At 37.9% G+C, this 26659-nt stretch overlaps 4 protein-coding genes across 4 annotated transcripts; 3 read left to right on the top strand and 1 right to left on the bottom strand.

Moving 5' to 3' along the window:
- Nucleotides 1-17582: 17582 nt before the first annotated feature.
- RHO25_002901 (uncharacterized protein) lies at nucleotides 17583-20339 on the top strand (the record flags this gene model as incomplete). Its single annotated transcript, XM_023598442.2, has 1 exon — nucleotides 17583-20339. The coding sequence occupies one exon, from the start codon at nucleotides 17583-17585 to the stop codon at nucleotides 20337-20339; it is 2757 nt and encodes a 918-aa protein (XP_023455086.1).
- Nucleotides 20340-20605: 266 nt separating this feature from the next.
- Nucleotides 20606-21471, bottom strand: RHO25_002900 (uncharacterized protein; the record flags this gene model as incomplete). The annotated part of the gene is made up of 3 exons (XM_023598441.2): nucleotides 20606-20977; nucleotides 21050-21342; nucleotides 21405-21471. 3 exons carry the CDS (start codon nucleotides 21469-21471, stop codon nucleotides 20606-20608), a joined length of 732 nt encoding a protein of 243 aa, XP_023455085.1.
- Nucleotides 21472-21772: 301 nt separating this feature from the next.
- On the top strand, nucleotides 21773-24517 carry RHO25_002899 (uncharacterized protein; the record flags this gene model as incomplete). Its single annotated transcript, XM_023598440.2, has 1 exon — nucleotides 21773-24517. One exon carries the CDS (start codon nucleotides 21773-21775, stop codon nucleotides 24515-24517), a length of 2745 nt encoding a protein of 914 aa, XP_023455806.1.
- Nucleotides 24518-24866: 349 nt separating this feature from the next.
- Nucleotides 24867-26574, top strand: RHO25_002898 (uncharacterized protein; the record flags this gene model as incomplete). Its single annotated transcript, XM_023598439.1, has 3 exons — nucleotides 24867-25169; nucleotides 25246-25462; nucleotides 25511-26574. The coding sequence occupies 3 exons, from the start codon at nucleotides 24867-24869 to the stop codon at nucleotides 26572-26574; spliced, it is 1584 nt and encodes a 527-aa protein (XP_023455807.1).
- Nucleotides 26575-26659: the final 85 nt, after the last annotated feature.

Below are 26659 nucleotides of genomic sequence, written 5' to 3'. Positions count from 1 at the left end.
ATAGATATAAACGTCTAGTATAATTACTACTACTATCGCTAATACGAGCTACTAGTAAAATCTTAGAATTAACTAAGTTTTACGAAATAGAGAATAATACTACTACTAAACTATATATTTAAATCTACTTAGTAGTATACTTATAGTATACTTATTAATTTTTTAAGTCTATTACTATCGATAAAGTTCTTCTTACTCTCTATAACTCTACTACTATAAACTCGTCTAACTTCTAGTTCTATCTACTTAAGAAATAGTAAAGCTAGCTATATAAAGCTATAGTAAAAGATAAGTAGTATAAGAAAATAGCTAGAAATAACTTTAATAAGTAGTTAGTAGCTAGTAGAATTATAGAAACTAATAAAGGAATAGTAGTACCGAATCTATACTATTAGTACTCGCGCGAGAAGTATAATATAGTATATATAGTATTAAATAAAGATAATAAGACTATCTATATATATTATAAGTACTATTAAATTATATTCTTATAGGTACTTATCGGATAGATATAATATAGTAGAAGTAGAGGTAATAAGTAGGAACTAACCGAGTTAATTATATTAGTTAGTTATAAGTTATATCTTACTTCTAAGATAGGTATTAGCTAGGTTATATAACCTAGTATTATATAATCTATATTACCTAATCCTAATCTCTAAAGTATCTCTTAGAATATCTAACTAGACTATACTTTCTAATACTTCTACTTAGGCTAGATAGTCTTCTATCTATATTCCTATATTTAAATCTATCTCTAAATTATAATTACTTATTAGATATAGTAAGCTACTTCTTCTATAGTATAACCTCTAGGCTTAGTTTTATATATACTATAGTATTTCTAATACTATAGTATATATCTTTTATTAATTATCCTAAGGTTTAGAGTTTAATCTATAGTTAGAATAGAGATCCTTTTATTTTTCTTTATATAAGCTAGAGTTATTTTATAAACTTCTAAAACTATAGCTTATTCTTTAGTTTAGTTAGGCTATTAGTAACTATTTCTTTTATTAGAATATATTCTACTATAACTTTCCTCTACTACTAGAGATATCTAATATAGTTATATATAATATTAATATATTTAGATCTCTTATAGATATATATATTCTTAATAAGAGTTAAAGCTATCTAATTATCTTCTATAATTTATACTAGCTTTAGTTCTCTTACTATATTAGATAGATAATTCTTATACGCCGGTCTACCTCTTTTTAACTAGAGTAAGTAGTACGCTCTATAGATTTCGGTCGAGAGAAAAGCCTTCGAAAAACTCTCGTATATCTCTTTATTTATAGCCTATATAGCCGCTTCCTTCGCTTCTATTTTCCTTTAAATAATACTAGGTATCTAGTAAGTCCTTCTCTTACTAGGCTCTATCCTTCCTTTTCTCTTTTCTTTTATTTCTCTATACCTCTTCTCTTATAAGTAAGAATTAGTCTAGGACTTCTTCTTAGATAAGCTACTTTACTACTATATATAGCTTTCTCTTTATATTAGCTAGATCCTTCTAGTTTATAGATCTCTCTATCTAGAAAAGTAGATATCTTTTCTCGTTCTATTTTAAGTAGAATATATATATATATTTTAGTATCTTATATCTCTATCTATATTTATAGTCTAGTATAAATCCTAGAACTCTCCTTTTAGTAAAGTATTACTTTATTCTAATATACTCTATTCTTAGGAGTATAACTATTATACTCTCTAGTCTAGTAAGTCCTTTATATAGAGTTAGTCTAATAGTAGAGAAGATAGTAGTTTTCTATACTAGTAGTTATTCCTTTTCTACTCTTACTTTTCTCTTTTCTCTATTTCTTTTCTATTTTCTATTCTACTAATATTTAGTCTACTATACCTTATAGTCTAGATATATCTATATCGTTATTTCTTAGCTTTATACTATCTAGAGAATTTCCTTCTATTTAGTTTAAGTTAGTATTATAGGTTACCTAGCTCTCTTTTCTACTTATACTTACCTTTTAATCTTTCTATATCTATCTTTAATATACTAGTATATAGGTTAGGTATTCTACTTTTTAGATACTTACCTAGCTAGGTCCTAAGTATATAAATAGAAAGAAGTAATATTTGCTTCTCTTTCTAGAATAACTATTATAACTATCGAATTATATTCTCGTAGGCACTCGTCGGATAGGTATAATATAGTAGAAGTAGAGATAATAAGTAGGAACTAACCGAGTTAATTATATTAGTTAGTTATAGGTTATATTCTACTCCTAAGATAGGTATTAGCTAGGTTATATAACCTAGTATTATATAACCTATATTACCTAACTCTAATCTCTAAAGTATCTCTTAGAATATCTAACTAGACTATACTTTCTAATACTCCTACTTAGGCTAGATAGTCTTCTGCCTATATTCCTATATTTAAATCTATCTCTAAATTATAATAAGTTATTAGGTACTATAGTTATATAGTTAGAGCTATATACCTAATCTATCTTAGTTTAACTCCTTAGCCTAGTATCGTAGGTCCCGTAGTAACGTTATTACTAGAGTATATACCTTTTGTTTCTTCTCTAGGCTTTTCCCTTTTAGACTATATATAGATTCCTAGATCCTAATTACTTATTATATATAGCAAGCTACTTCTCCTATAGTATAACTCCTAGGCTTAGTTTTATATATCCCGTAATATTTCTAATACTATAGAGTATATCTTTTATTAATTATCCTAAGGTCTAGAGTTTAATCTATAGTTAGAGTATAAATCTTTTGCCTTTCCCTATATAAGCTAGAGTTGTGTTATAAACTCCTAAAACTATAGCCTATTCTTTAGTTTAGTTAGGCTATTAGTAACTATCTCTTTTATTAGAATATATTCTACTATAATCTTCCTCTACTACTAGAGATATCTAATATAGTTATATATAATATTAATATATTTAGATCTCTTATAGGTATATATATATCCTTAATAAGAGTTAAAGCTGCCTAATTGTCTCCTATAATTTATACTAGTCTTAGTTCTCTTACTATATTAGGATATACTTTTATAGTTAGTTAGAATAGGTATTCTCCTACTAACTCTATATAGTCTATCTCTCTTAAGAGTACTACTAGGAACTAAGATTACTTTATATATATATTTATAGCTATATACTTAGCTTCTATTATTAATATTATAATAGACTTTTGCTTCCTACTTATCTAAGAAACTAGAGCTCTATAAAGAAAGAAGATACTCCTAAGGATTAAGACTCTATCTGCTTTGTCTATTATATAGTTAGAGTCTAAATATCCTATTAGGCTTCCTCTATTTCTTCTAAATATTAGTCCTAAGTCTTAGGATAACCTTAGGTATCTTACTAGTTTCTTTAGAGCTTATATATACCTCTTAGTCGAGTCTAAGATATATAAGCTTAACCTTCTAAGAGAGAAAGTAATATCTAGTCTTATTATAACTATAGGCTATATCTAGATACTAGTTTAGCTTTAGTACTCTATTTTATTCTCTCTCTTATTATATAAGCCTATTAGTTTTAGACTATTATAACTATCTATTAGTAAGAGAGTTAGGTTAGCTATCTCCTTAGTTATTCCTAGCTTTATAAAGTTCTTTTAGATAAAGTATTCTTAATTAAGCTTTAAAGTTCTAGCTTATCTATCTCTTATTAACTTTATCCTAAGGATTTTCTCTAGTTCCCTAAGATCTTTAATCTTAAATACTTTACCTAGCTATTCCTTAAACTAAAGTATATCTTCTAGCTTTAGTACTATAATTAGAATATTATTTATATAGGTTAGGATTAGAATATTCCTTTCCTAGTAGATAAGAAGGTATAGGTCTACTTCTAATTATATAAACCTAATCTATTTTAACTTTAAGATATAGAGTTTGTTCTAGTCTCTTACTACTTACTTTAGTCTATATAAGCTTCTTAGGATTTATAGAACTATATTAGGTAGAATCTTAACTCCTAGTAGTAGAATTATAAAGATTTCTTCTTAAAGTTTGCTCTTAGTAAATATATTATTTATATCTACTTAGTAGAGTTCTAGATCCTTCTTATAAACTATAGCTATAAATACTTTTAAGGTATTATACCTAACTATTAGTATAAAGGTCTCTTAGAAATTAACTCTAAACTTCTAAAAGAAACCTCTTATAACTAGTCTTGCTTTAAACTTCTTAATAGCTCTACTAATTAATCTCTTTATATTAAATACCTACTTAGATATAATAAGGTTTGCTCCTTTAGATAGAATAACTTTTACTTAAGTATTATTACTTCTTAATATAGTTAGTTCCTTTTCGACTATATCCTTCTATATATATCTCTATTTAGGATCCTAAATTGCCTCTTTATAGGACTTTAGAATAGGTACCTCTTATCTCTATATAGAGACTTAAGAAGCAATTGCTATAAACATAGACTCCTAAACCTTTAATAGAGCTTCCTAAATCTACTCCTATTCTTAGCTTTAGACTTAGTTTAGGAATACTTTATAATACTTAGTACTAGGCTCCTTCTTTTATCTATATTCTCTCTATCTCTTCTAAAGTACTTATTTTATTACTATACTATAAGCTTTTAGCTCTAGGCCTAGTCCTTTATCTAAAATAGATCTCCTTCTCTTTTAGCTATAAGTTTAGTTTTAGTTCCTTTTCTAATCTTTATTTCCTTATAGGTCCTACTATATAATATTTAATCCTTTTACTTTAGAATATAGTCTCCTACTAGTACTAGGACTAGCTTATCTATTAACTTCCTAGCTTAGCTTAAGTAGTTTAGTAGTTCTACTTTTCTTCTACTAGAGTTATAGTTCCCTAGAGTTTTCTTCTTCTAGATTCTTTATTCTCTAGTACTCCTTCTTATTCTTTAGTAGAAGTAGTAACTATATAAAGAGTATTTAGCTAGGACCTATAGGTTTAGTTACTATAGCTATAGGTATAGTAGCTATAGAAGGTATAACTACTATTAGCTTCTTTAGAGGTCTACTAACTAGGTTTCTAATAGGTATACTACTTACTTAATTAAGCTTAGGAATATTTAGCTCTATATCTCCTTCTTTCTTATATTTAAACTAAGTAGTAGTATTATAGGCTTTAATAGCCCTTATATTAGGCTCCTAGAAGAGCTATATTTTAGTAGTATTAGGAATATACTTAATAAATATAGTATCTTTGCTTCTATTTATTAGTTTATCTAATCTTATCTCTACTAGCTAGGACTTAGGATCTATATAGACTACTACTTTATAACTCTAAACTCTAAAGTATAATACTAAGAGTTAAATACCTAAAAAGGCTTCCTTAGGTAATACTTTAAATCTATTAATTTCTAGGCTATTAGAAAGAGAGTTTCTAATAACTATATAGGCTACTAAGGCTTCTAGCTAGAATTTAATAGATATATAAGCATCTTCTAGTATTACTATTATATAGTCTTTAGAGGTTTAGATTAACCTCTTAACTACTCTATTCTAGATAGAGTTATATACTTTAGTTATATAGAAGGAAATTCTATATTCCTTCTCCTACTACTTTAGTATAGTAAGAAGCTCTCTTGCTCTATTACTCCTTATAATCTAGAGAGAGTTTCCTAATTATAGCTTAGCTTTTACTTTCTAGTTTTTAAGGATACTTAGTATATCTTCTTTAGACTTTATTAGGAAAGTCTATTTCTTTCTTAAGAAGTTATTAATAATCTTAAGCTACTATTTATATCCTAATTTTAAGATAGATAAAGGACTATAGATATTAATAGAAACTAGAGATAACCTTTAGAGTTTCCTCTCTATTTCTTTCCTTCTATATTTCTTTATTTTTACTAAGGAATATACTCTATAAAGTTAGTATTCCTTTAGAATAGGAATCTAAGCCTTTAAGTTAGATACTTTATATAGGTTTCTAAGAAGACTCTCTCTAAAATATATAAGTCTCCTATACTAAAGCTCCTACTATTCTTAGATCTTTTCTTAGGCTTTAAAGATATAGGCTTTATTCTCTTGCTTTTAATTAAAGTATAATATTATAAGCTTCTATAATATATCATTAATCTTCTTAATAAATAGTACTCCTTCTAATAGTTTTATCTAGATAACTAGTTTCCTAGATAATAAAATAAGTATAAATTTTAGTAGTTAAATACTATACTACTAGCTAAATTAGCTCTAAGAAACAAGATTTACTTCTAGACTAGATATAAAGAGAATATTCTTAAGAATAATCTATTTTCCTCTTCTTCTACTTATTACTATATCTCCTATATATATAGCTATTAGATAGCTACCTCTAACCTTAATCTACTTTTTCCTCTAAAGAGGCTTTAGTTCTCTAAAAAGTAATTCTTAGTTAGTTATATATAATAAAGTATAGAAGTTAAGTAGCTATTTTAATAGTATATACTTGTCTTTTACTTCTATAGTTAAGTATATAACTTTATTAATATTATTATTCTCTAATAGAGATTAAGATACTTTAGATACTATAGAAGTATAATAGTATATAATGTCGTAGTAGAACAGAAGTCGTAAGATAAGGTATCTAAGGAGAGCGCGAGAGAACGCGCGACTAAATATAAGAAACGTATATCGTAGAACGTACCGTACTACGATATATATACGGCGTTACGTACTATTAAGACCGTTTACTACTATATCGTAGGCGAGGTCGTAATACTACCTCCCTCTAAACTTGCCTCTATTCTTAGAGGTAGAGGTTAACTAATTAGAGCCTTAGAAATACCTCTAACTTATTATTAGCCGTACTAAACGCCTTGTTTACTAATCTAAACTCCTTAATCTAAGTCCTACTATTCTAGCGTATCGCTAACTTAGCCTATCTAGTACTTATACGCGTAGTCTACTATATCGTGCTCGTTACTAGCCTCTACTAGGCAACTACTAGTCTCTACTAGTATACTCGTACTAGAAGTACTACTCTAAGAACTAGCGCTTCTATATAGGTCTAAACTTAGTATAGGTACCTACTAATCCTCTTAGAGCCTTAGCGTAAAGTAGCTTACCTATATCGTAGTATAGTCTAGAGTCGAGATAGTACTCGCTCGTATAGAGGCCGAAGCCGACGAACGTATTATACGTCGCGCCTCTACGCTCGGAGTAATACGCTAATCCTTACTAGGTTCGCTAAACTCCTTTGCTTCTATTATCTAGTTAGAGTTAGAGTATATAGATATACTATCGAGTTGCCTCGTATAGAACGCTACTAGTTCTTCGGATATATCTTAAAGAGATTCTATAGGCTTCTAAGTTAGCTTAGTATAACCCGTCTATTTTACTTTAAATATTAGCCTCGGCTCTCTGCCTAGCTATCTCTATTATCCGCGTACTAGTTGCCGAATAGTACTATTAGTAATCTCTTTAACCTTCTATTCTTTCTCTATTCTATCTTCTTATATAACTTCGATTAGTAGTAGTAGGCCGGCTACTAGCGAGTCTTGCCCTAGTAGCGGATCGTTATCGGCTTTACGTAAGAGGTTAGAGTAGAAGACTAAGTATTTCTAAATATTAGGTAGCAGATTAACGTAGTAGGCGTTACGTAGAAGTACTTCTAGCACTTTATACGGCCTAGAGAATTTAAAGTCGAGTTTCTTAGTAGGTCTATACGTCGACTAATTCTTAGTACTAATATAAATAAGGTTACCTACTTAGTAAGTAGGGGCAGGCAGCCTATATTAGTTAGTATTATCGGCTTAAAGCGCTTATACTAAGTATATATTCTATCGAACGAACTCGTAGATCTAGTTTAGCCGCGTGCTATACGTATTAGTAGCTACGAAGTCGATTCGAGGCTAGCCTAGTAGAATTACTCTATATATAGCTTTAGTATTAGCTAAGTTAGTACTACTAGCTAGGCGTAGATTATAACTATAGTTAGCGAAGAATAGTAAGACTATTATAACTTCGGAGGCGTAGTTATTAATCGCAAACTCGGCTATAGGCAGGAAATCTATCTAGTTTATCTAAGTATAATTATAGAACGAACGAAGGTACTATTCTAGTTCTTTATTAGAGTTCTTAGACTATCTATCGGTTTCGGAGTAGAACGCTATAGATAGTTTCTACTTAATTCCTAGGATTATACTAACTCTCTTAAAGAACGTCGAAAGCTAGTTAGTACCTCTATCGATTACTATAGTTTAGTATAGCCTATGCCGTAATATAACGTATTTAATAAATAGGCGAGCTACGTATTTAGCGTTAAGCTTCTAGGCTAGTACGAAATGTCTCTCCTTTATTAAATAGTCTATAATTATTAGAATGTTCTTATAAGTAACTCCCTTAACGCTTTTACTTAGTAGTAGGTCGACGATAAAGTCTATAGCTATATCCTACTATAGTTTATATAGTACCGGCAATAGTGCTAGGAGTCTACTATATACTTAGTAGGTTGCCTTCGTTATACGATATACCTTATAATTACGTATATAGCGCTTAACTATCTATTAGGCGTATAGCTATATATACGTCCTTATAACTAGTTCGAATATCTTCGCGATACCTAAGTAGCCTACGAGGGCGGTATTATAATAGCTACGAATAATCTCTATACGAGCGAGATATATCGTTTCGGAGTTAGTCGGCGGGATTAGTAAGCTTAACTCGCCGTAGCGGTTAGTAATAAAAAACCTGTCTTATTATAGCCGGACTAACGCTTAATCGATCTTATACTAACGTAGTATATCTACTATTTCGCCTTTCTAGAATTACTATAAGGCTTAAAGGACTACCGGCTCCTAGTATAGTTATTCTATTATTTTAGATAGTAGAGAGAGTTCTAGAATATCCTCTTTAAGAGTTATCGTAGCTACTACGAGTAGGTTAAGGCAGTATTCCGGAAGTAGTATCTAATTCTAATACTAATTTCGTAGGTTATCTAGAGACGATAGAAGGTCCTAGGATCTCCTTATTAGGCTATTAGGTTTAGTGCCTTAAACGCTAGGTCTATATATAATCTTAAAGTTAAATTGCGACAAGAACTTAGCCTATCTCGCTTGTCGACGATTAAGCTATTTAGTCGTTATAAAATACTTAAGGTTCTTATAGTCGGATAGTACTTAGATATATTTATCGTCCTAGAAACGCTCGAAGTCGCTATCTTCTTCCTCTCTCTCTATTATAAGTTTAGGGCGCTATTCTTTAAAGGCTTATACGATTGCTAGTAACTCCTTATCGTAGATCTCGTAGTTATATTCTACTAGTAATATCTTCTTAGATATATATACTACTAGATACTATATACCTATATCTAGGTTTTGCTAAGAGAGTACTACGGCTATAATAAAATCGGAAGTATCTATTTCTAGTATTATCTTCTAGCTAGGTCGGAATAGAGCTAGTACTAGCGCCTTAAGGAACGCGACCTTTAGTACTTAGAAGGCAGCCTCGTACTTAGTCGTCTAGTTAAATAGTACGTATTTCTTTTTATCGGACGCACTATTAGTCTCCTTCTTAGTAAGAGCAGTTAGTAGCGCTACTAGTCTGCCGAACTTATCGATAAACTTATAGTAGAAGTTCGTAAACTCTAAGAATACTTAAATATCTTTAATATAGCTAGGTATTTGCTAATCTTATATAGCTTAAACCTTCTCTAGGTCTATTCTAATACTATTGCGACTAATAATTATACTAAGATACTTAGTTTTATATACGAAGAACTCGTACTTATTAATGTCTAGCTATAAGCTAGCGGCTCGAAGCCTCTCTAATTACGCGACGAATATACTATATATACTATTCGCGTAAATTAGAGAAGACGAGATAGTTATCTAGGTAGGCTAAGTAGAAGTTATTAAGGAACTCTCTTAGCGTATTATTAATATAACTTTAGAAAGTACCTAGTATATTATAAAGGCTAAAGGGTATTACTATATACTTAAACTATCCGTATCTAGTAGTAAATACTATCTTCTATTTATCTCTAGTAGCGACGCGGATATAGTTAAACGCTATAATTACGTCTATCTTAGTAAACTACTCCTTTCTAGTAATCCGGTCGAGAGTTTCCTAGACTAAGAGTATTAGGTAGCGCGACTTAATTATTAGCGCGTTTAAACTCCGATAATTAAGGTATACGTAGAGTCCTCCGTTCGGCTTCTTAACGATAAGAACTAGTACTATAGCGGGAGATATAGAAGCGCGTATATTGCTCTTCTCGAGCTAGTTATTAATCTATTTCTTAATTACCTTATTCTGCTACTATAATATTAGGTAAGGTCGTTTAAATAGTAGAATAGCGCCTTCTTTAAGCTTAATTTTATAATCTAAGCCGGGATAGTATAGTAGTAGCTTATCGGCTTCGTACCTATCGAATAGGTCGGCAAAGTCTTAGTATTCTATTAGTAGGCGGTCTATAATTACTTTTAGATCTACCTAGTTTATAGTACTAGTTATAAACTTCTTAAAGTCGGCTGCGGCTATAGCGTTAGTATACGCTTACCTAACGTATTAATTAATTATAATTATAGCGGAACCTCCTCGGTATAGTATAGTTTAAGACTTAATCGTCCTTATTACGTACGCGGTTAGGCTATCGAGAGGTACTTAACGCCTCTCGTCTAGTCCGGCTATCTATATTATATAAACCTTAGTCCCTTATTAATACGCTATATAGTATAGCGTAGTCGGGCTAATCTCTTTAATATCGGTAACTAGGTTACTACTAGAGATATACTTGCTAGAAACTTCTATAGAGCAGTATACTATATATTCTCGATAGTCTTTATATAGGAAGGTAATATAATTATCTAGCTATATAATATTAGGATTATATTAGTTAAACTATCCTTTTCTAATTACGAGGTCGTACGTAGAGCTTAAATATATAATAAACGCGTAGAATAGCTCCCTATAGTCGCTAATATCTAGTTTAACTTCGGCGACGGCGGTAATATCTAATAGAGCGGTAACTTCCGACTCTAGTCTAAGCTTCCTAGCCTATTCGAGTAGAATTAAAGAGAAATTATTTTTATATACGAAAGATAAGTTAATATAACGAGAGTTTATACTATAGTTAAGATAGGCCTTAGCCTAGATACTATTTACTATAGTATCTATAATAAACTAGTCGGTAATCTCTAGTATTACTCTAAGGCTCTTAGCTATATCTAATATAGTAAGTAAGTATACCTTTAGTATCTCCTATATATTAACTTTATCGCTATAACCTCCGCTCGTCGTACTCGAGAGAAGGTCTAGGTATTTCTCTAGTTCTAAGTAGTACTAGTAGTATTACTAGCGGTATTACTAGCGCTAGAGCCCGTAATTATAGCGTTAGCGTTAGGGCCTACGTACTTCTTAAGAACGTAAGTAGGATTACGAGAGTAGTAACTCGGTTCGTAGTAGCGGAGATAGTAACTACTACGGATTAAACTAGCGCACTAGTCCTCGGATAGAGGCTTTAAGTTCTTATACTTATTAGAGAGGTCGGCGTATAGGAGTAGATTAGATAAGGACGTAGTATTACTACTATATCTATTGCTATAGTTACGACTATTACTACCGTTACTATTACTATTATTACTAGTATTATTATTGCTAGCGTTATTACTACTCTCCTTCTTAGAGTCCTTCTTATTCTAGTTAAGACGGGCAAAACTAGTCTCGATATTATATAGCTTATTAACGAGCTCCTTAAGAGTAGTCGGCGGCGTACTATTAACTAGTCGGTTCTAGTAACGATAATAAAGTAAATTCTCGAGTATCTATATCTCGATTTCCTTAGTTATAGCGACGCAGGAGCGTAGGCTCTAAAACTTAGTATAGTACTCGGAGAATAGTTAACTCTCCTTCTACTTAAGCTTAGATATATCTATAAAAGACTTACTAGTAATATCGCGCTAGCCGTAGCGCTCGACTAGGAAGATAAGTATCTTATCGATAGAGGTAAATAGGTTAGTAATAGAGCTCTTTTAAACGAACGAGGAGAGGCGAGTATTAATATAGAGTTCGAGTAGTACGCGAACGTTGCTCTTAGTTATAGTAAGGAGCTAAGTTATAGCCCGATCGGCTAATTAGAAAATAGTATTTACTAGGAAGTAGTCTATATTAAGGAGCTACTTATCGAATAGAGGCTTACTATCTATACTAAACTTCTCTAGGTAACGGATACTACGAGCTATCTAAATACCGATCCTAAGAAGGGAGTCGATCTATAATAGTATCGTTACGGCCGAGTCTGCGCCTAGTATCTTAAAGCGAAGTATCTTGCGAGTACTATTATAGTCGTAGCTATAAGGTAGGTCGCGGCTATTACTACGACGGCTATTACTATAGCCGCTATTATAAGAGCGGTTAGGTAGTCGGCTAGAGCTACGACTCGAATTAGAATCGGAGTCGGAGTTATTAGGACCTAGATTACTATACTAGCGGCGCGACTATAGAGATAGAGAATAATAGCGCGGACGCGTATTACGATCGGAGTCGCAACTATAGCTCTCGTCGATCTTCTTCTATAGCTTCTTATTAGCCTTACTTAAAGCAGTCTTCTTCTTTATTAGAGTAGTATTATCCTTTCTTAATATAGATAATATAAGATCTATATCCTAGCTTTCTACTAACTCTTACTCCTTAAGCTATATAATACGTACTTTAAGCTCCTCGATATTAGCTTCGAGGTCCTTACTATAGTTATAGTAATATTTAGCTATCTCCTTAAATTCGGTAATATTAGTTATAAGGTCTTTAACGACCTTCTTAGTAGTATCGTCGGACGAGAGGCCTATTATATCTTCGAGTCGCTTCCTAGACTCTTCGAGGTTATCGCTAAGCTAGGTATTCTCGGCTTCGAGGCGGTCGGCTTAACGAGAGAGGGCGTAGTACTTCTCTTAATTAAGGTTATATATAGCTTAAAGGCCTTCGAGTTACTAAAGAGCTATATAGTAATCGAAGTAAAGGTAACGAATAATAGTATATATACCTTCTAGGGTAGCTCGGACTTAGTTATAGAGCTTAAAAGCGCTTAGATTCTATAGCTAGTTAGTAGAGATATAGACTTCCTTACTAGTATTATCTTAGAAGGTAATCTCGTCTTATTCGGTAAGAGCGAGTTAGAACTCGAGAAGGTTAATAGGTTCTTCTTTAGGTTCGGTAGCTTCTTCGATAGTAGTAAGTTATTCTTTAATAGCCTTCTATCGTTAAGCGAACTTACTATCTAGGTCGCGGCTCTAGGTCTATAATTATAACTCGACGTAGTCGTTTAAAAGCGATACGCGGAAGGAGTAGTAGTAGCTATTCTTACTACTAATACTACTCGGCTTCGCTATTATTAAGATAACGAGTAGACTATAAACTATATATATAAAAAAAGAGAGTCGCGCTTAATATAGCGACCTACTATATTTATACTATATACTATATAATTGTCGATATCGCGCTTTATCGTAGCGACTTACTATAAACTATAAACCGTATAAACCTAGTCGTATAGATTAGTCTTACGAAGTATAATAGTATATAATATCGTAGTAGAATAGAAGTCGTAAGATAAGATATCTAAGGAGAGCGCGAGAGAACGCGCGACTAAATATAAGAAACGCGTATCGTAGAACGTGCTATACTACGATATATATATAGCGTTACGTGCCGTTAAGACTATTTACTACTATATCGTAGGCGAGGTCGTAATAAGAAGGTTCTATATCTTCTTAGATAGTATATACTTTCTTAGAAAACTTTCTTAAAGTTTATCTCTTTTTAAGAGATTAGACTTTTAAGTTAAGTTTCTTTACTATTTCTTTTAATACTTCTTTATTTAGTAAAGATCTCCTCCTAAATATACTCTCTCTAGATAGTATTCTTCTCTTCTCTACTCTACTAGCCTATTTTAAATTAATAGTTCTCTTAGCTTTATTAAAGTATAGATACTTAGTAATATCTCTAAAATACTTCTTCTTATAGAGGTAGTATTTTAGCTTTATACTTTAGATTTCTCTTCTTTTAGTAAATATTACTATTTCTTATAACTAGTATCTATACTATATTAACTCCTCTACTTTAAGAAGTTAGAGGATTTCTTTAGAGTCTAAGTTCTTCTAAGCTTAAATAGTCTACTTTATACTCTTATACTTAGCTAGGAGTATAAAGAGTAGATACTTAATTCTTATATTAGGAGTCTTATAGTATAACTCTCTCTAGTTAATCTCTATAATCCTTCTTCTAAGATTACTAAAGTAGATCTATAATTTCCTAATTATATTCTCTAGTTCTATTTTAAAAGTTATAAATTCTTAGATAATAGCTATTATATATACCTATTAGACTTTACTATATTTCCTATATAGCTTTATCTAGATATTATATACTCTTATCTTATTTATTACCTTATCTTAGTTATCTATATAAAGACTTTCTATTAGAATATAGATTGCTTTTATATTATCCTTCTACTATTTTAGGCTAAACTCTAAAAATATAGTACCTTTCCCTTTACTTAATAAAGCCTTAGATACTTTAGCTTTAGCTAGAGTAGATACTAATAATCCTTTTAAGTCTAAGATTATCTAGAAGATTTCTTTTTTTCTAAGTATATTCTTCTATAGCTTAAACTATAGTTTCTAGTTCTCTCTTATTAGGATTAGTATTCTCCTTCTATTTAATTTACTTATTAAATCTATTTTTATAAAATTAAATAAATAAATCTAAACTCTAGAAATATAAGCTCTTTTAATCTAATTAGTAGCTTCTAGATTTCTATCTTCTCTAGTTACTAAAACTCTTCTCTCTTAGCTAAGGTATCTAAGAACTCTTCTCTCTTATAGAAGTTAGTTAGGTTCTTAGGTAGAGAACTTCTAAAAGATCTACTTTTTTAGAAGAGTACTACTAGCTAGTTCTAAAGTATTAGTAGTACTTAGTACTTAGGCCTAGTCTTATCTACTTAGATACTATAGTCTAAAGCTAATTCTTTCCTTTTTATACTCTTTTAGTATACTTCTCTTTTAAAGTAGAGTATATCTTACTAAGCTTTTCTCTATTTTACCTACTCTTTAGAGACTTCTAGCTTATAACTAGAATCTTCTAAAGCTTTAAAGTAGTATAGATAGGATATACTTCTAGTCTCTCTTATACTCTTTTCCTACTTCTCTATCTAGTTAATACTATAGGTCCTATAAGAGGTAATACGTATTACTTTAAGGATAAGAAGGCTAACTCTTACTACTTAGAGCCTCTCTATAAACCTAGGCTTATAACCTATTAAATTATATTCTCGTAGGTACTCGTTAGATAGATATAATATAGTAGAAGTAGAGATAATAAGTAGGAACTAACCGAGTTAATTATATTAGTTAGTTATAGGTTATATCTTACTCCTAAGATAGGTATTAGCTAGGTTATATAACCTAGTATTATATAATCTATATTACCTAATTCTAATCCCTAAAGTATTTCTTAGAATATCTAACTAGACTATACTTTCTAATAATACTAAAATTTATAGTATACGTCTATTAAGATTATATATAATAGTCTAGGTATAATAACGGCTCTATAGTATTTACGAATACGTTTAGTATACTTATAAAAGCTCTCTAGGTTAAGATCGTATATAGTAGCGTATATATAGTTACTAGAATTATTAGTAGTATACTTAGCGCTATAGTAGTAGTATAGATATTATAAACTATCCGATAATATTATACTTTATCTTTATATATATATAGATTCTGCCTACTAAACGACTCTACTATAGACCTCTATAGTTCTACTAATAATAATCTAATAATCCTTTTTTCTTTTTCTTTTTATTTAGTACTATATTAGATAGATAATTCTTATATACTAGTCTACCTCTTTTAACTAGAGTAAGTAGTACGCTCTATATTTTTTATAGGTAGAAAAGCTCTCGTACTAGTACTCTAGTAGAAAAACCTTCTTATATTTTTATATTTTATAGTAAGCTCTATATAGCCTACTACTTCTATAGTTCCTAGTTCTCCTTAGAATAATTTATATTATTTTAATAGTTTAGATCCTTTATAGTAGTTCTCCTTAGTTATTTCTTATATTATTACTTACTTAGAAGTCCGATTCTTTTATCTACTAGCTTAGAGACTCTAGCCTATATATATAGTCTTTATCTCTATACTAGTATCTATATTAATCTTATATCTAACTCTTTCTTACTAGTCTATAGTAGAAGCTCTCTCTAATATTATACTTCTACTCTAAACTTTCTACTTTACTTAGTATCTAAGTTATATAACCTATATTTATAGAAATTATATTAAGTAGTAGTATTCTAAACTAGCTCTTCTATTATAGATAGCCTTAAATATAGAATAAGAGTTACTTTTATTAGATACTCTACCTTTAGAGTTAGTTATAAGATATCTAGAAAAGCTAGACTTTAGATAAATATTTCTATTTCTATAGTTCTACTAGTTATTATATAATTCTACTATAGGACCTAGTAAGTAAATAGACTCTATAGATAGAGTTTCTAATCTCTTAGAATAAGTAGTTAAACCTAGTAGTACTAGAGATATATACTAGTATATAGAAGTATATTCTTCTTTCTTTCTAAAGTATTTTCTAAAAGGTTTCTAGGCCTCTTATTTAGCTTATTATCCTACCTTCTACCTAGACTAGAATGTTTTCCTTTATAGTTTTAGCTACTTTATCCTATACTTCTCTCTACTCTTCCTACTTTACTTTAAAGCTTTAATTATAATATATTCCTTTCTTCTTTTTAGCTTATTTTAGTACTAGGTTACTATTCTAGCTTCTAAGTCTAGGATAGAATTTACTATCTAGAGATTCTAGTCTAGTCTCTTAGTACTAGGTCTTATATTAGTTCTAGCTACGCTAGCTCTAGTTTATAGTATTCGTTAGAGTTCGTCTAGTATATATTTCTATAGATTTCTAGACTTTTTTTTTATCGCTTTCTTCCTACTTCTATAAGTATCTAGCCGCTCTATACTTTACTAGTATAGCCGAAGCTATCTATTTCTACTTATAACTATATAGAGATATATAATAGGACTTCGTAGGCTAGTACTATATTTATACTTCTATAAACCTATCTCTTTATATATTATACTATAGTAATAAGTACCGATTACGAATCCTTCTAGTTTAAGAATCTCTACTATATTAGTATTAGTAGTATATATAAAGTTATATAGCTAGATAATATATAGTTATAGCTTCTATTTATTATTAAAATACTAATTAGGCCTTTAAGTAGTATAAAGAACGTTCTAGCTTAATATAGTATAGCTAAGGGTACGTATTAATATCGTAATACTCTCGGTAGTAAGCTTAGAAACGATTATAACTTAGAGTATATCTACTTCTATATATTCCTTAATAAAGTTATACTATTAACTATAATTAATAGTATAGCGAGGCATGCTATAAGTGTATTGCGAGTGCTATAGGGCGTAATAGAGGTAGTAGAGTGCTATAAGAGGTGTTTGTTTTAATCGAAATTCGTAGTGGCAACCACTAAGGTTTCGGCCCCCGTCCACGTGCTGTGCCTGAGAACAGCTCGACCACAATGACGACATCTCCAAATCCCAAAGTCGCGTTCGCGTGTCGCGCATGCGAGCTCTCAGTCTCCCGCACAACAACATGTAGTTGCCACCATGAGCACGCCGAATAAGCGGCGCAAGACCAACAATCATCAGTCACCAGCCCAGCCAGTGAAAAGCCTCGACTTCTTCTTCGGCAAGCAGCGACAGAAGCAGGAGGAAGTCAAGGAAGAGCCGGGACATGATGCATCACCACACATGAACAATGGCGATGTGCAAGTGGAGGAGGCAGAATTGACCGATGAACAATTGGCAAGAAAGCTGCAGGCTGAGTGGGATGCCGAGGAGCGACAGCGAGAGCAGCAGCGTGATGGACAGAATCAGCCCTCTAATAAAGACACGGTTTTCCAGCACGAGGATGCTGTTACGAACAATCAGACACATGGCGAGCAAGCTGTAGCGACGGTTGAGGTGAAGCAGGAGGATAAGCCGGGGAATACGAGTAATGCATTTGCGGCCATGGGAAAGAAGAACACGCTCAGTCTGCAATCCGCTACAGCAGAGGAGGATACCATATCGCACGATGTACCATTCGACGAGTCGCCATTTACGTTTGATCCTCAGAAGTATCTTCCAGAACTCAGGAAACAATGGGCTTCGGAAGGAGGCCGTTCCACATATGCGTTACTCACGCACTGTTTCGTGCTGGTCGGAAGCACAACGTCACGCATCAAGACTGTAGACACGCTTGTCAACATGCTTCGAACGCTGATCGAAGGTGATCCCGATTCGCTTCTCCCTGCGGTCTGGCTTGCAACGAACTCGATCTCGCCACCATATATCGACATCGAACTTGGCCTCGGAGGGTCTGCCATCTCAAAGGCGCTGAAGAAGGTCTGCGGGCTGGACAACGCAGCTCTGAAGACTTTGTACAACAAGCATGGTGATGCTGGAGACGTTGCATATGAGGCCAAGAAGAAGCAGAGTTTCACGCTGCGCAAGCCGAAGCCACTTACCATCCAAGGTGTATACGACAGCCTTCACAAAATTGCCGCGGCAAAGGGACAGGGTAGCCAAGTCGTGAAGCAAAGCTTTGTAGAGCGGCTGGTGCAAGACGCACGAGGTGCAGAAGAGAGCAGATATGTGGTGCGGACACTGGTACAGCATCTGCGTATCGGTGCCGTGAAAACGACTATGCTCATCGCGCTGTCAAGAGCCTTCCTTCTTTCCAAACCACCAGGAGCTGAATTCGACACCAAGTCACGCGACGATTTGGGAAAACTCAGCAAACAGGATCTTGCAGCGATCTTTCAGGGCCCAGAAGAACTCGTGAAAGCATGCTTTGCCCGCAGGCCGAATTACAACGATCTCGTGCCAACCATGCTGGAGATTGGCGTTGATGAGGAGTTGTTACTCCGATGTGGCCTCGCAATGCACATTCCTTTGCGACCCATGTTGGGGAGCATTACACGGGATCTAGGCGAAATGCTCACAAAGCTCCAGGGTCGCGACTTCGCATGTGAGTTCAAGTACGACGGTCAGCGAGCACAGGTTCACTGCGATGCCGATGGCAAAGTTTCAATCTTCTCGCGACATCTGGAAGTCATGACTGAGAAGTATCCCGATCTTGTCGGACTGGTGCCCAAGATTCGAGGTGAAAGCGTCAGCAGTTTTATTCTTGAAGGAGAAGTCGTTGCGGTCGATCGTGAGACTGGTGATCTCAAGCCCTTTCAAATTCTGGCCAATCGAGCACGCAAAGACGTCGTCGTTCAGTCGGTGACTGTTGATGTCTGCCTCTTTGCCTTCGATCTCATGTATCTGAATGGCGAGGAGTTACTCAATCGGCCATTCCGTGAGAGAAGAAGCCTGCTTCGCAGCTTGTTCGTCGAGATCCCAAACCATTTCACTTGGGTCAAAAGCCTTGATGCCACATCGAGCGAGGTTGAAGCCGTGAGCAACTTCTTCAAGCAAGCAACAGACATAAAATGCGAAGGCATCATGGTCAAGGTGCTTGACAATGCAATTAACCCAGACCTACTAGCCGAAATGGATATCGATCCCGAAGGTGCAGAGGCTGTTCCATCAGCGCCTACGACCCCTTCCAAACCTAAGACGAGGAAAGGCGGCCCGAAAAGAACGAAGAAGGTCGTAGATCCGCTCCAGAGCGGCGCGGCCAAGTACGCAGCTGAACAAGCTGCTCAAGCGTCCGCTGATGCCACTAACGAAGAGAAGAAAACGGGTGCCAGGCGCAAAGCCCTGCTGGCCACGTATGAACCCGACAAGCGCCTCGACTCATGGCTCAAAGTCAAAAAGGACTACAACACGACGACCGACACCATAGACCTCATCCCGGTGGGGGCATGGCATGGGCAAGGGCGAAAGAATGCTTGGTGGTCACCGATCCTCCTCGCCTGCCGCAACCCTGCTACAGGCTCCCTCGAGGTCGTGACAAAATGCATTTCAGGCTTCACCGACGCATTCTACAAAGCCAATCGCGCCAAGTACGATCCGGACTTTGAAGATGAAGATGGGGTCCAAATCGGGAAGAATACACTTTCTTCACGTCCGACTTATGTGGATTATGTTGGAACGCCCGATGTCTGGTTCGAACCGCAGGAGGTGTGGGAAATGATCTTTGCGGATGTGACGATCAGTCCTACGTACACGTCTGCAATAGGTTTAGTGCATGAGAATAAGGGGTTGTCGTTGAGATTTCCGAGGTTTTTGAAGGTGAGAGAGGATAAGAGTATTGAAGAGGCGAGCACAAATGAGTTCTTAGCCGAGCTGTACCGGAAGCAGGAGAGGAAAGCTCCAACAACGGCGAAGGATGTGGATGTGAAGGATGAGGAGGAGGATGAGTTGTATGAGTGATACGAAGAGCGGTCAAAATACGACGAAAGTGAAGCATCCACCGAATGAAAAAGCATATCTGAATCATGTTGAATGCATAATTGGGTATCTTCAACTCAAGAGCAATAATCGCTTGCCTCGCCCTGAGGAATTCCTGACGCCACGCTTCGCTTTGCCTCGTTCTGCTCTGCTCTGCTGTACTTTTCACGCTCTTCATTGCCTCATGCATTTCATCATCATCGTAGAAAGATCAGCGCACTCTGCTCAGTGCCGTCCTCGAACGCCATTTACGGCTTTGGAATATGCAGAGTCTTGGACAACATACAACAAGCATGCGCCAGGTACAATGCCACGACGGGATGAAACTCGAAGATTGTGCCCGCAGCGATCGTGCCGTATGGGATCTGGTCGTGTACCCAACCTTTGTATAGCCAGAATGATACGAGCCCGGTGCCAAAGCTTAGACTTGTGGGGATGGGGAGACCTTCGAAGTATTTCGCTTTCCCCGTGGCGTCTTTTGGGACGTTGCCGGTTGTGACGTTGAAGCGTGCGAGGCGAGCGAGACCGCCCAGGACGAAGAGGGTCAGGAAGAGTTGGTCGAGGGGAGTTCGAATTCCGAGAGAGAAGGCGCAGGCTGCTGGAGCGACACCGAAGGAGATCTGCGACACGATACTGTTAGTCCCTTGTACCTTGGCTGTCTCATATCTGGGCGATGTATGATCCTGCCTTACCAAATCGGCTAACGAATCCAACTCGGCACCCATCAAACTGCTCTTTTTCCTCCATCGCGCCACTTTCCCGTCGAAGAAGTCGAAGAAGAGACCCAGAGGCATGAGACCCAGCGCAGCCCAGGCATTACCCGTGTCTTCGGGGCGGCCAATGCAGTATCGAAGAGAGGAGAGCACAGACATGACGCCGCAGAAGCCATTCATGAGAGTGATGAGATCGGCGAGGTGGTACGCGCGGATGAGACTGAAGTGACCTGGGTTTGGGTCATTGAGCAGACGTTCTTGCTTGTCCTTGCCTGGAGGAGTCAGCGCTGTCGTATATCGCAGCAGTGCAAGATTACTGCAAGAGGCAACATACTTGGCTCCGACGCGACCTGTTTGGCTTCTTTTTCGACCTCTTGCGAGACGCCATTGCGTTTCGACATGATTGCGGGTGGGAGTGAGATAGGCGAGAAATCGTGCAGGTTGACGAGAAGTCTTGCAGGAAGGGAAGAAGAGGCAGAGGTGCAGCGTGCACAGGAATACGTTGTTCACTTGCCGAGCAGACAGCAGAAACCCGGCTTCGTGTTCTCGCAGCACACGGCCTTTCGTCATTGCGGACCCTCTTCCACCGCGCACGTGATGACGCGCGGAACAGCGGCTATGCTCAATCAGGCATCCGATCCAAAACATCACGTCCGACACGCTAACTGGGAAACTTGACATCGCCACGACGCACGATGCAACATGGCTGCGGCCGTGGCTCAGACTGGGACACGAGGCCGCCATGACGCTCTCTTCGACGCCGTGTTTGCGCCCAAGCAGCACACCACTGCTACCCCGGAGTCGACGCCAAATATCGGAACTCTCGCTTCTCCCGGAACAGCCTTCGGAGGCTTCAACCTGGCTGATGACCCTGCAACGCAGACTGCGCTGTTCAACAGGCAATGGAGCACCGCCACGCGCTTCCTCACACTGCCGAATGGACTAGAAGGACAGCCGCGGGACTCGCGCGGTGGGCCGAGTCGACAGACCGAACATGCGCTGCACTACCTGCTTTCGGCAGGTGCAACTCGCAAGCAGCTGACTCAATGGTACAGCTACGAAATCTCGACGCACTTTCGCAACTTTGTCCTGCCGCATTTGCAATTCTGGGAGAAGCCAATCGCTGTGAACGAAGCTGCTCGGGTCCTCTCTGACACTGTGACAGTATTGCAAGACGCATCCAAGGTGTACTTTGCTGTCGGCGAGTCACTCGATGAAGCACTCAATCTTTTGCTCGCACAGTTCATCAAGCAAGTCAGACATGACTTTCACGTTCTCATGTTGCACGCTCTGCCGCGACAACGCGTGCAGAAGACCTTGGCGAGCTACCTTTTCCAGTGCATGGCCAACAGTATCGAAACTTCCGGTCAGTCTGAGCAATGCATTGATGACGATGTTTGCTCATGCAGCGTGGACCTCGACCTCAACGCTCTGAGCCAGCTGGAAGACGCTGGTCTTGGTGGTGCTTTAGGTGAGCGAGCATTCGCACATGCAGTCCACCGGCTGCTCCAAGGACCTGCCGTGGAGCGTCGCTGCTTTCAAGTGGATTGGCATGGGCAGACGAGTTGCGTGCAGCGACTGCGAACATGGGTCCATGACCGCATGGTGCCTGCCCTGGAGAAAGCAGTGACTACTTTGGCTGGGAAGCAGACCATGGGACTGCCGACTCAGCAATTCGTGTCCGCCGCTGTTAACACCTTCGGTCGGTTACGCACGAGCGCTTTGTTCGATTATGTCAGCACATGGCCCGCCAGCCAGGGCGCTCTACTCGACATCAAGGAGTATCTTCACGCTAATGGCGCGAGTGAGAAGGCATATCTATGCGCAAGCTTTTCCGAGCAGATTCATCGTCGCCTGTTCCACGCAGGTGCAAGCACTACGGAAATTCTCGGCGTGTACATCAATGTTATCCATGTATTCCGGTTACTGGACCCTCGTGGAGTGCTGTTGGAGAAGGTCGCTATTCCGATCCGAAATTATCTACGAAGTCGAGAAGATACAGTCTCGACGATTGCTGCTAGCTTCTTGATCGACACACGCAACACCGAGCCGTCCGAACATGATCACGACAAGATTTGTTTCGCAGTTGCTGAAGCTGTTAACAACACTCAAGACTATGGCAATTACGACGAGGCAGGCCGAGGTGGAAACGACCTGCATTGGCTGCAGAAGAATTGGATGCCTGATCCGATCGATGCTGGCCCGAACTGGAAATCGTCCAAGAGCGATGATATTGTGGCCTACATCATCGGTCTATTCGAGCCTGAAGATTTTGTGAAAGCATTCTCTACGGCTCTCGGTCAGCATCTGCTTCAGACCAAAGACCGTCGATACTTCAAAGAGATCTCGGTGGTAGAGTTGCTTAAAACACGTCTGGAGCCAGGAATGCTGCAGCATGCCGAAGTTATGCTGAAAGACATGCAAGAGTCCGCAATTTTGAACCGAAGACTCAATCCAGGCGACCAAGAGATACCACCTTCTGTCCCACCAACGCCCAAAGAGCTGCAAAGTGCAATACCGGATGACGGAATCACTTTGACCTCATTATATGAGCATTTCAAGAATCGTGTTGACAGCACTCAATTCCAGGCGACACTAAAAATGGTCGCCAACAAACGCGACGACTTGTACTATCCAAAGAGGACAAGGCTACCAGCAGAACGCACCAGGGAAATGGCAAGCAAAGAGCAACAAAACGGAAAGACTGTGTTCGAAACGAAGGTGCTATCAAGTCACTTCTGGCCCCCACTGCGCGAAGGCGACTTCAAAGTGCCACAACAAATTGCTCAGCACAAAGAGCGGTACGAGCAGGCTTTCTCCCGCACTAGTGGACAAAGGAGACTGGAATGGAGACCAGCTTTGGACATCACGACCATTACGCTCGACTTCCCAGATCGAAGTGTAGAGGTGGAGGATGTGGAAGTTTGGAAGCTCACTGTTGTCGATGCTTTTGCCGAAGAGCGCCATAATAATTCTGACGTACCGCCAATCATATATGATAAGGACGAAGGCTTATCGGTCGCGAGTCTCGCCGAAGCTCTTGAAATGCCGGAAGACTACGTTCAAAGCGCAGTAAGCTACTGGATGAACAAACGCATCCTCTACGAGAAGTCTGCGGGTATGTATGCTGTCCTGGACAATCTGGATATGGATGTACCAAGCATCGCGGAACCTTCACAACTAGACATTGAAGAGGACGTGGGAGCAATCATGTCAGAGCAAGCTGTGCTGCGGCAAAATGCGCCCACTTTCCAGACATTCATCGAGCAAATGCTACGAAATGGTGGCGCCAAGGAGATTGGCGGTATGATGGGAATCACGAGTATCATGAAGATGGTGCTGCCGACTTTCACATATGGCGATGATGAAGTTAAGTGGTTGCTGGAGGACATGGAGAGCCGGGGAGATGTCGTGAGAAAGGGAGAGTCGTGGGCCGTTGCGAAATAGAGTAGGCAAGTGCTGCGGAGAGCTTCGATGCTCCCTGCATGAACGTGAGGCCAAGCTGTGCAGATCCTCTTCAGCTTTAACAACTCGCATTAACCAGAACCAGAATAGCGTGCAGCGCCTTCGAAATCCACCCTCGAGATCCAGCTGCTTCAGATGTAAGCTGAAGGATTCAGACACTGCACGCCCTTTGCGGGTTGCACCGAATCCTGCTGCCACTCTCTCCGCTGCAACGTCGCCGAGGTCTTACGGCAGCAGAGCTGTCCCACCGCCCTCTCGAGTTAACACAGAGAGAGAACTTGTGAAGACGAAGTGGACCACTTTCACTCCTGGCCGCGAGACGAATTGCATCATGGTCTGTCACAAGTCTTTACAATTAGTGCTCAAACTCGTCCTCTCATTTCTCTTCCTGTGCTCTTTCACAAGTGCATCTGCTTCGTCTGTCCTCACGAGGCGAACATGCGACGCGAATCCAGTCTCTTCAGCACAAATTGCAGCTGACCTGAGACCATTCCTCTCAAAACATGCCGTAGTCGTTCTGCCGGACGACCAGGAAGAGTGGAGTCGATTGACGGCGAGATCCAGCGGGCCAAAGATCAACCCGGGGTATCTTGCTATCGTTGAGGTTGCTGCTGAGGAAGATGTGCAGAATGTGGTAAGTCGAGTATTATCGGCGGCGATCAGTCTGTGCAAAGATCTGGGGCATCCCGAGACTGATATGTCAATTATAGATCCACTATGCCAATCTCAAAAACTTGCCTTTTCTTGCTGTGTCGACCGGGCACGCCTGGGCGCCGGCGATGAATGATCTCCAAAATGGAATTCAGATCAGCATGCGGAAGTTGCAGAGTGTCAAAGTTGATGATAGTGGGAACACTGCCACGATCGGTGGCGGTGCCACGCAAAATACGACCTTGAAGGCGCTTGCGAAGGTAGGGAAGCGTACTGGTAAGAATCCAGCCAACGAAGGGCCAGACATACGCTAATCAGGTATAGTCCATGGTCTCTGCGAGTGCACCTCAGTCATCGGCCCAGCTTTAGGAGGTGGACATAGCATGCTCCAAGGCCAATATGGCTTCTCCGCAGACAACATCGTCTCTGCTCGCCTCATCCTCGCCAACAGCACGGCAATCACTGTATCTGCAACCTCTCACCCCGAGCTCTTCTGGGGACTCCGCGGCGCAGGCCACAACTTCGGCATCATCACGTCTTTCCAAACCAGAGTTTACGATGTTCCATCTGGCCCTCACGGTCTCTGGACCCTCACCATCCTCACATTCTCCCCATCACTTCTCGAACGCTTCTTCGAAACCTGGAACGATCTCGAAACAACCTACCCCGATCCTGAAGGCCTCTTAGTCCTCGACGCAATGTTCAATCGTAACCCTCTCGTCGATCCCAGCAACAATCCGATGATAACACTCATCATCGCCCACGAAGGCTCTAACCCCATCGCCGACGATTACATCTCCGCCTTCCAAGCCCTCAACCCCACATTTTCCACGCAAGAATCTTCAATTTCATGGGAACTCATTCACGATAAAATGGGTCTCGGCGATCCACCTGTTTGCCAGTTGAATTGGAATCTCTATGGCGTCACGTCGCCCTCTTTGCAGGAATGGAACGTGACGAATATGAGAGAAAACTGGGATTTTTATAAAGATTTCACCACAGAACATGAATTCTTGAGAGGAAGTTTCTATTTATTGGAAAGTTATGGAAGAGGGAAAGCGATGGATTTGGACATGCTGGAGGTTAATGCTGTGGCAAGGGAGGAGAGGGAGAAACATATCTTGCCAGCTTTGATGATGATTTGGGAGGGTGGAGAGGAAGCGGAACAAGTAATTGCTGGGAAGGTGGCAGATCGGGCGAGAGCGTTGATGAAAGAGGGCGTATCAGGGGCAACGCACCATACGTATGTGAATTATGCTAAAGGTGATGGGTCGGAGAGTTTGGAGGAGATGTATGGAAGGGATGCACAGCGCTTGAGACGATTGAGGGTGCTCAAGAGGAAGTGGGATCCCGAGAATAGGTTTGGTTTCAATGCGCCTTTGATCTAGGGCGTGTTGAAGTATCACTCTGGCGACAGAATCGTGTGGCCAAAGAACAGACGAAGAAATGAATGTAGTTGAAGTCATCTCACAT

Source organism: Cercospora beticola, chromosome 2 (assembly GCF_033473495.1).
Source record: "Cercospora beticola chromosome 2, complete sequence".
In the NCBI taxonomy this organism is placed as follows: Eukaryota; Fungi; Ascomycota; class Dothideomycetes; order Mycosphaerellales; family Mycosphaerellaceae; genus Cercospora; species Cercospora beticola.
Note: the sequence above shows the minus strand (reverse complement) of the source record. Positions and strands in the feature narration are given on the sequence as shown.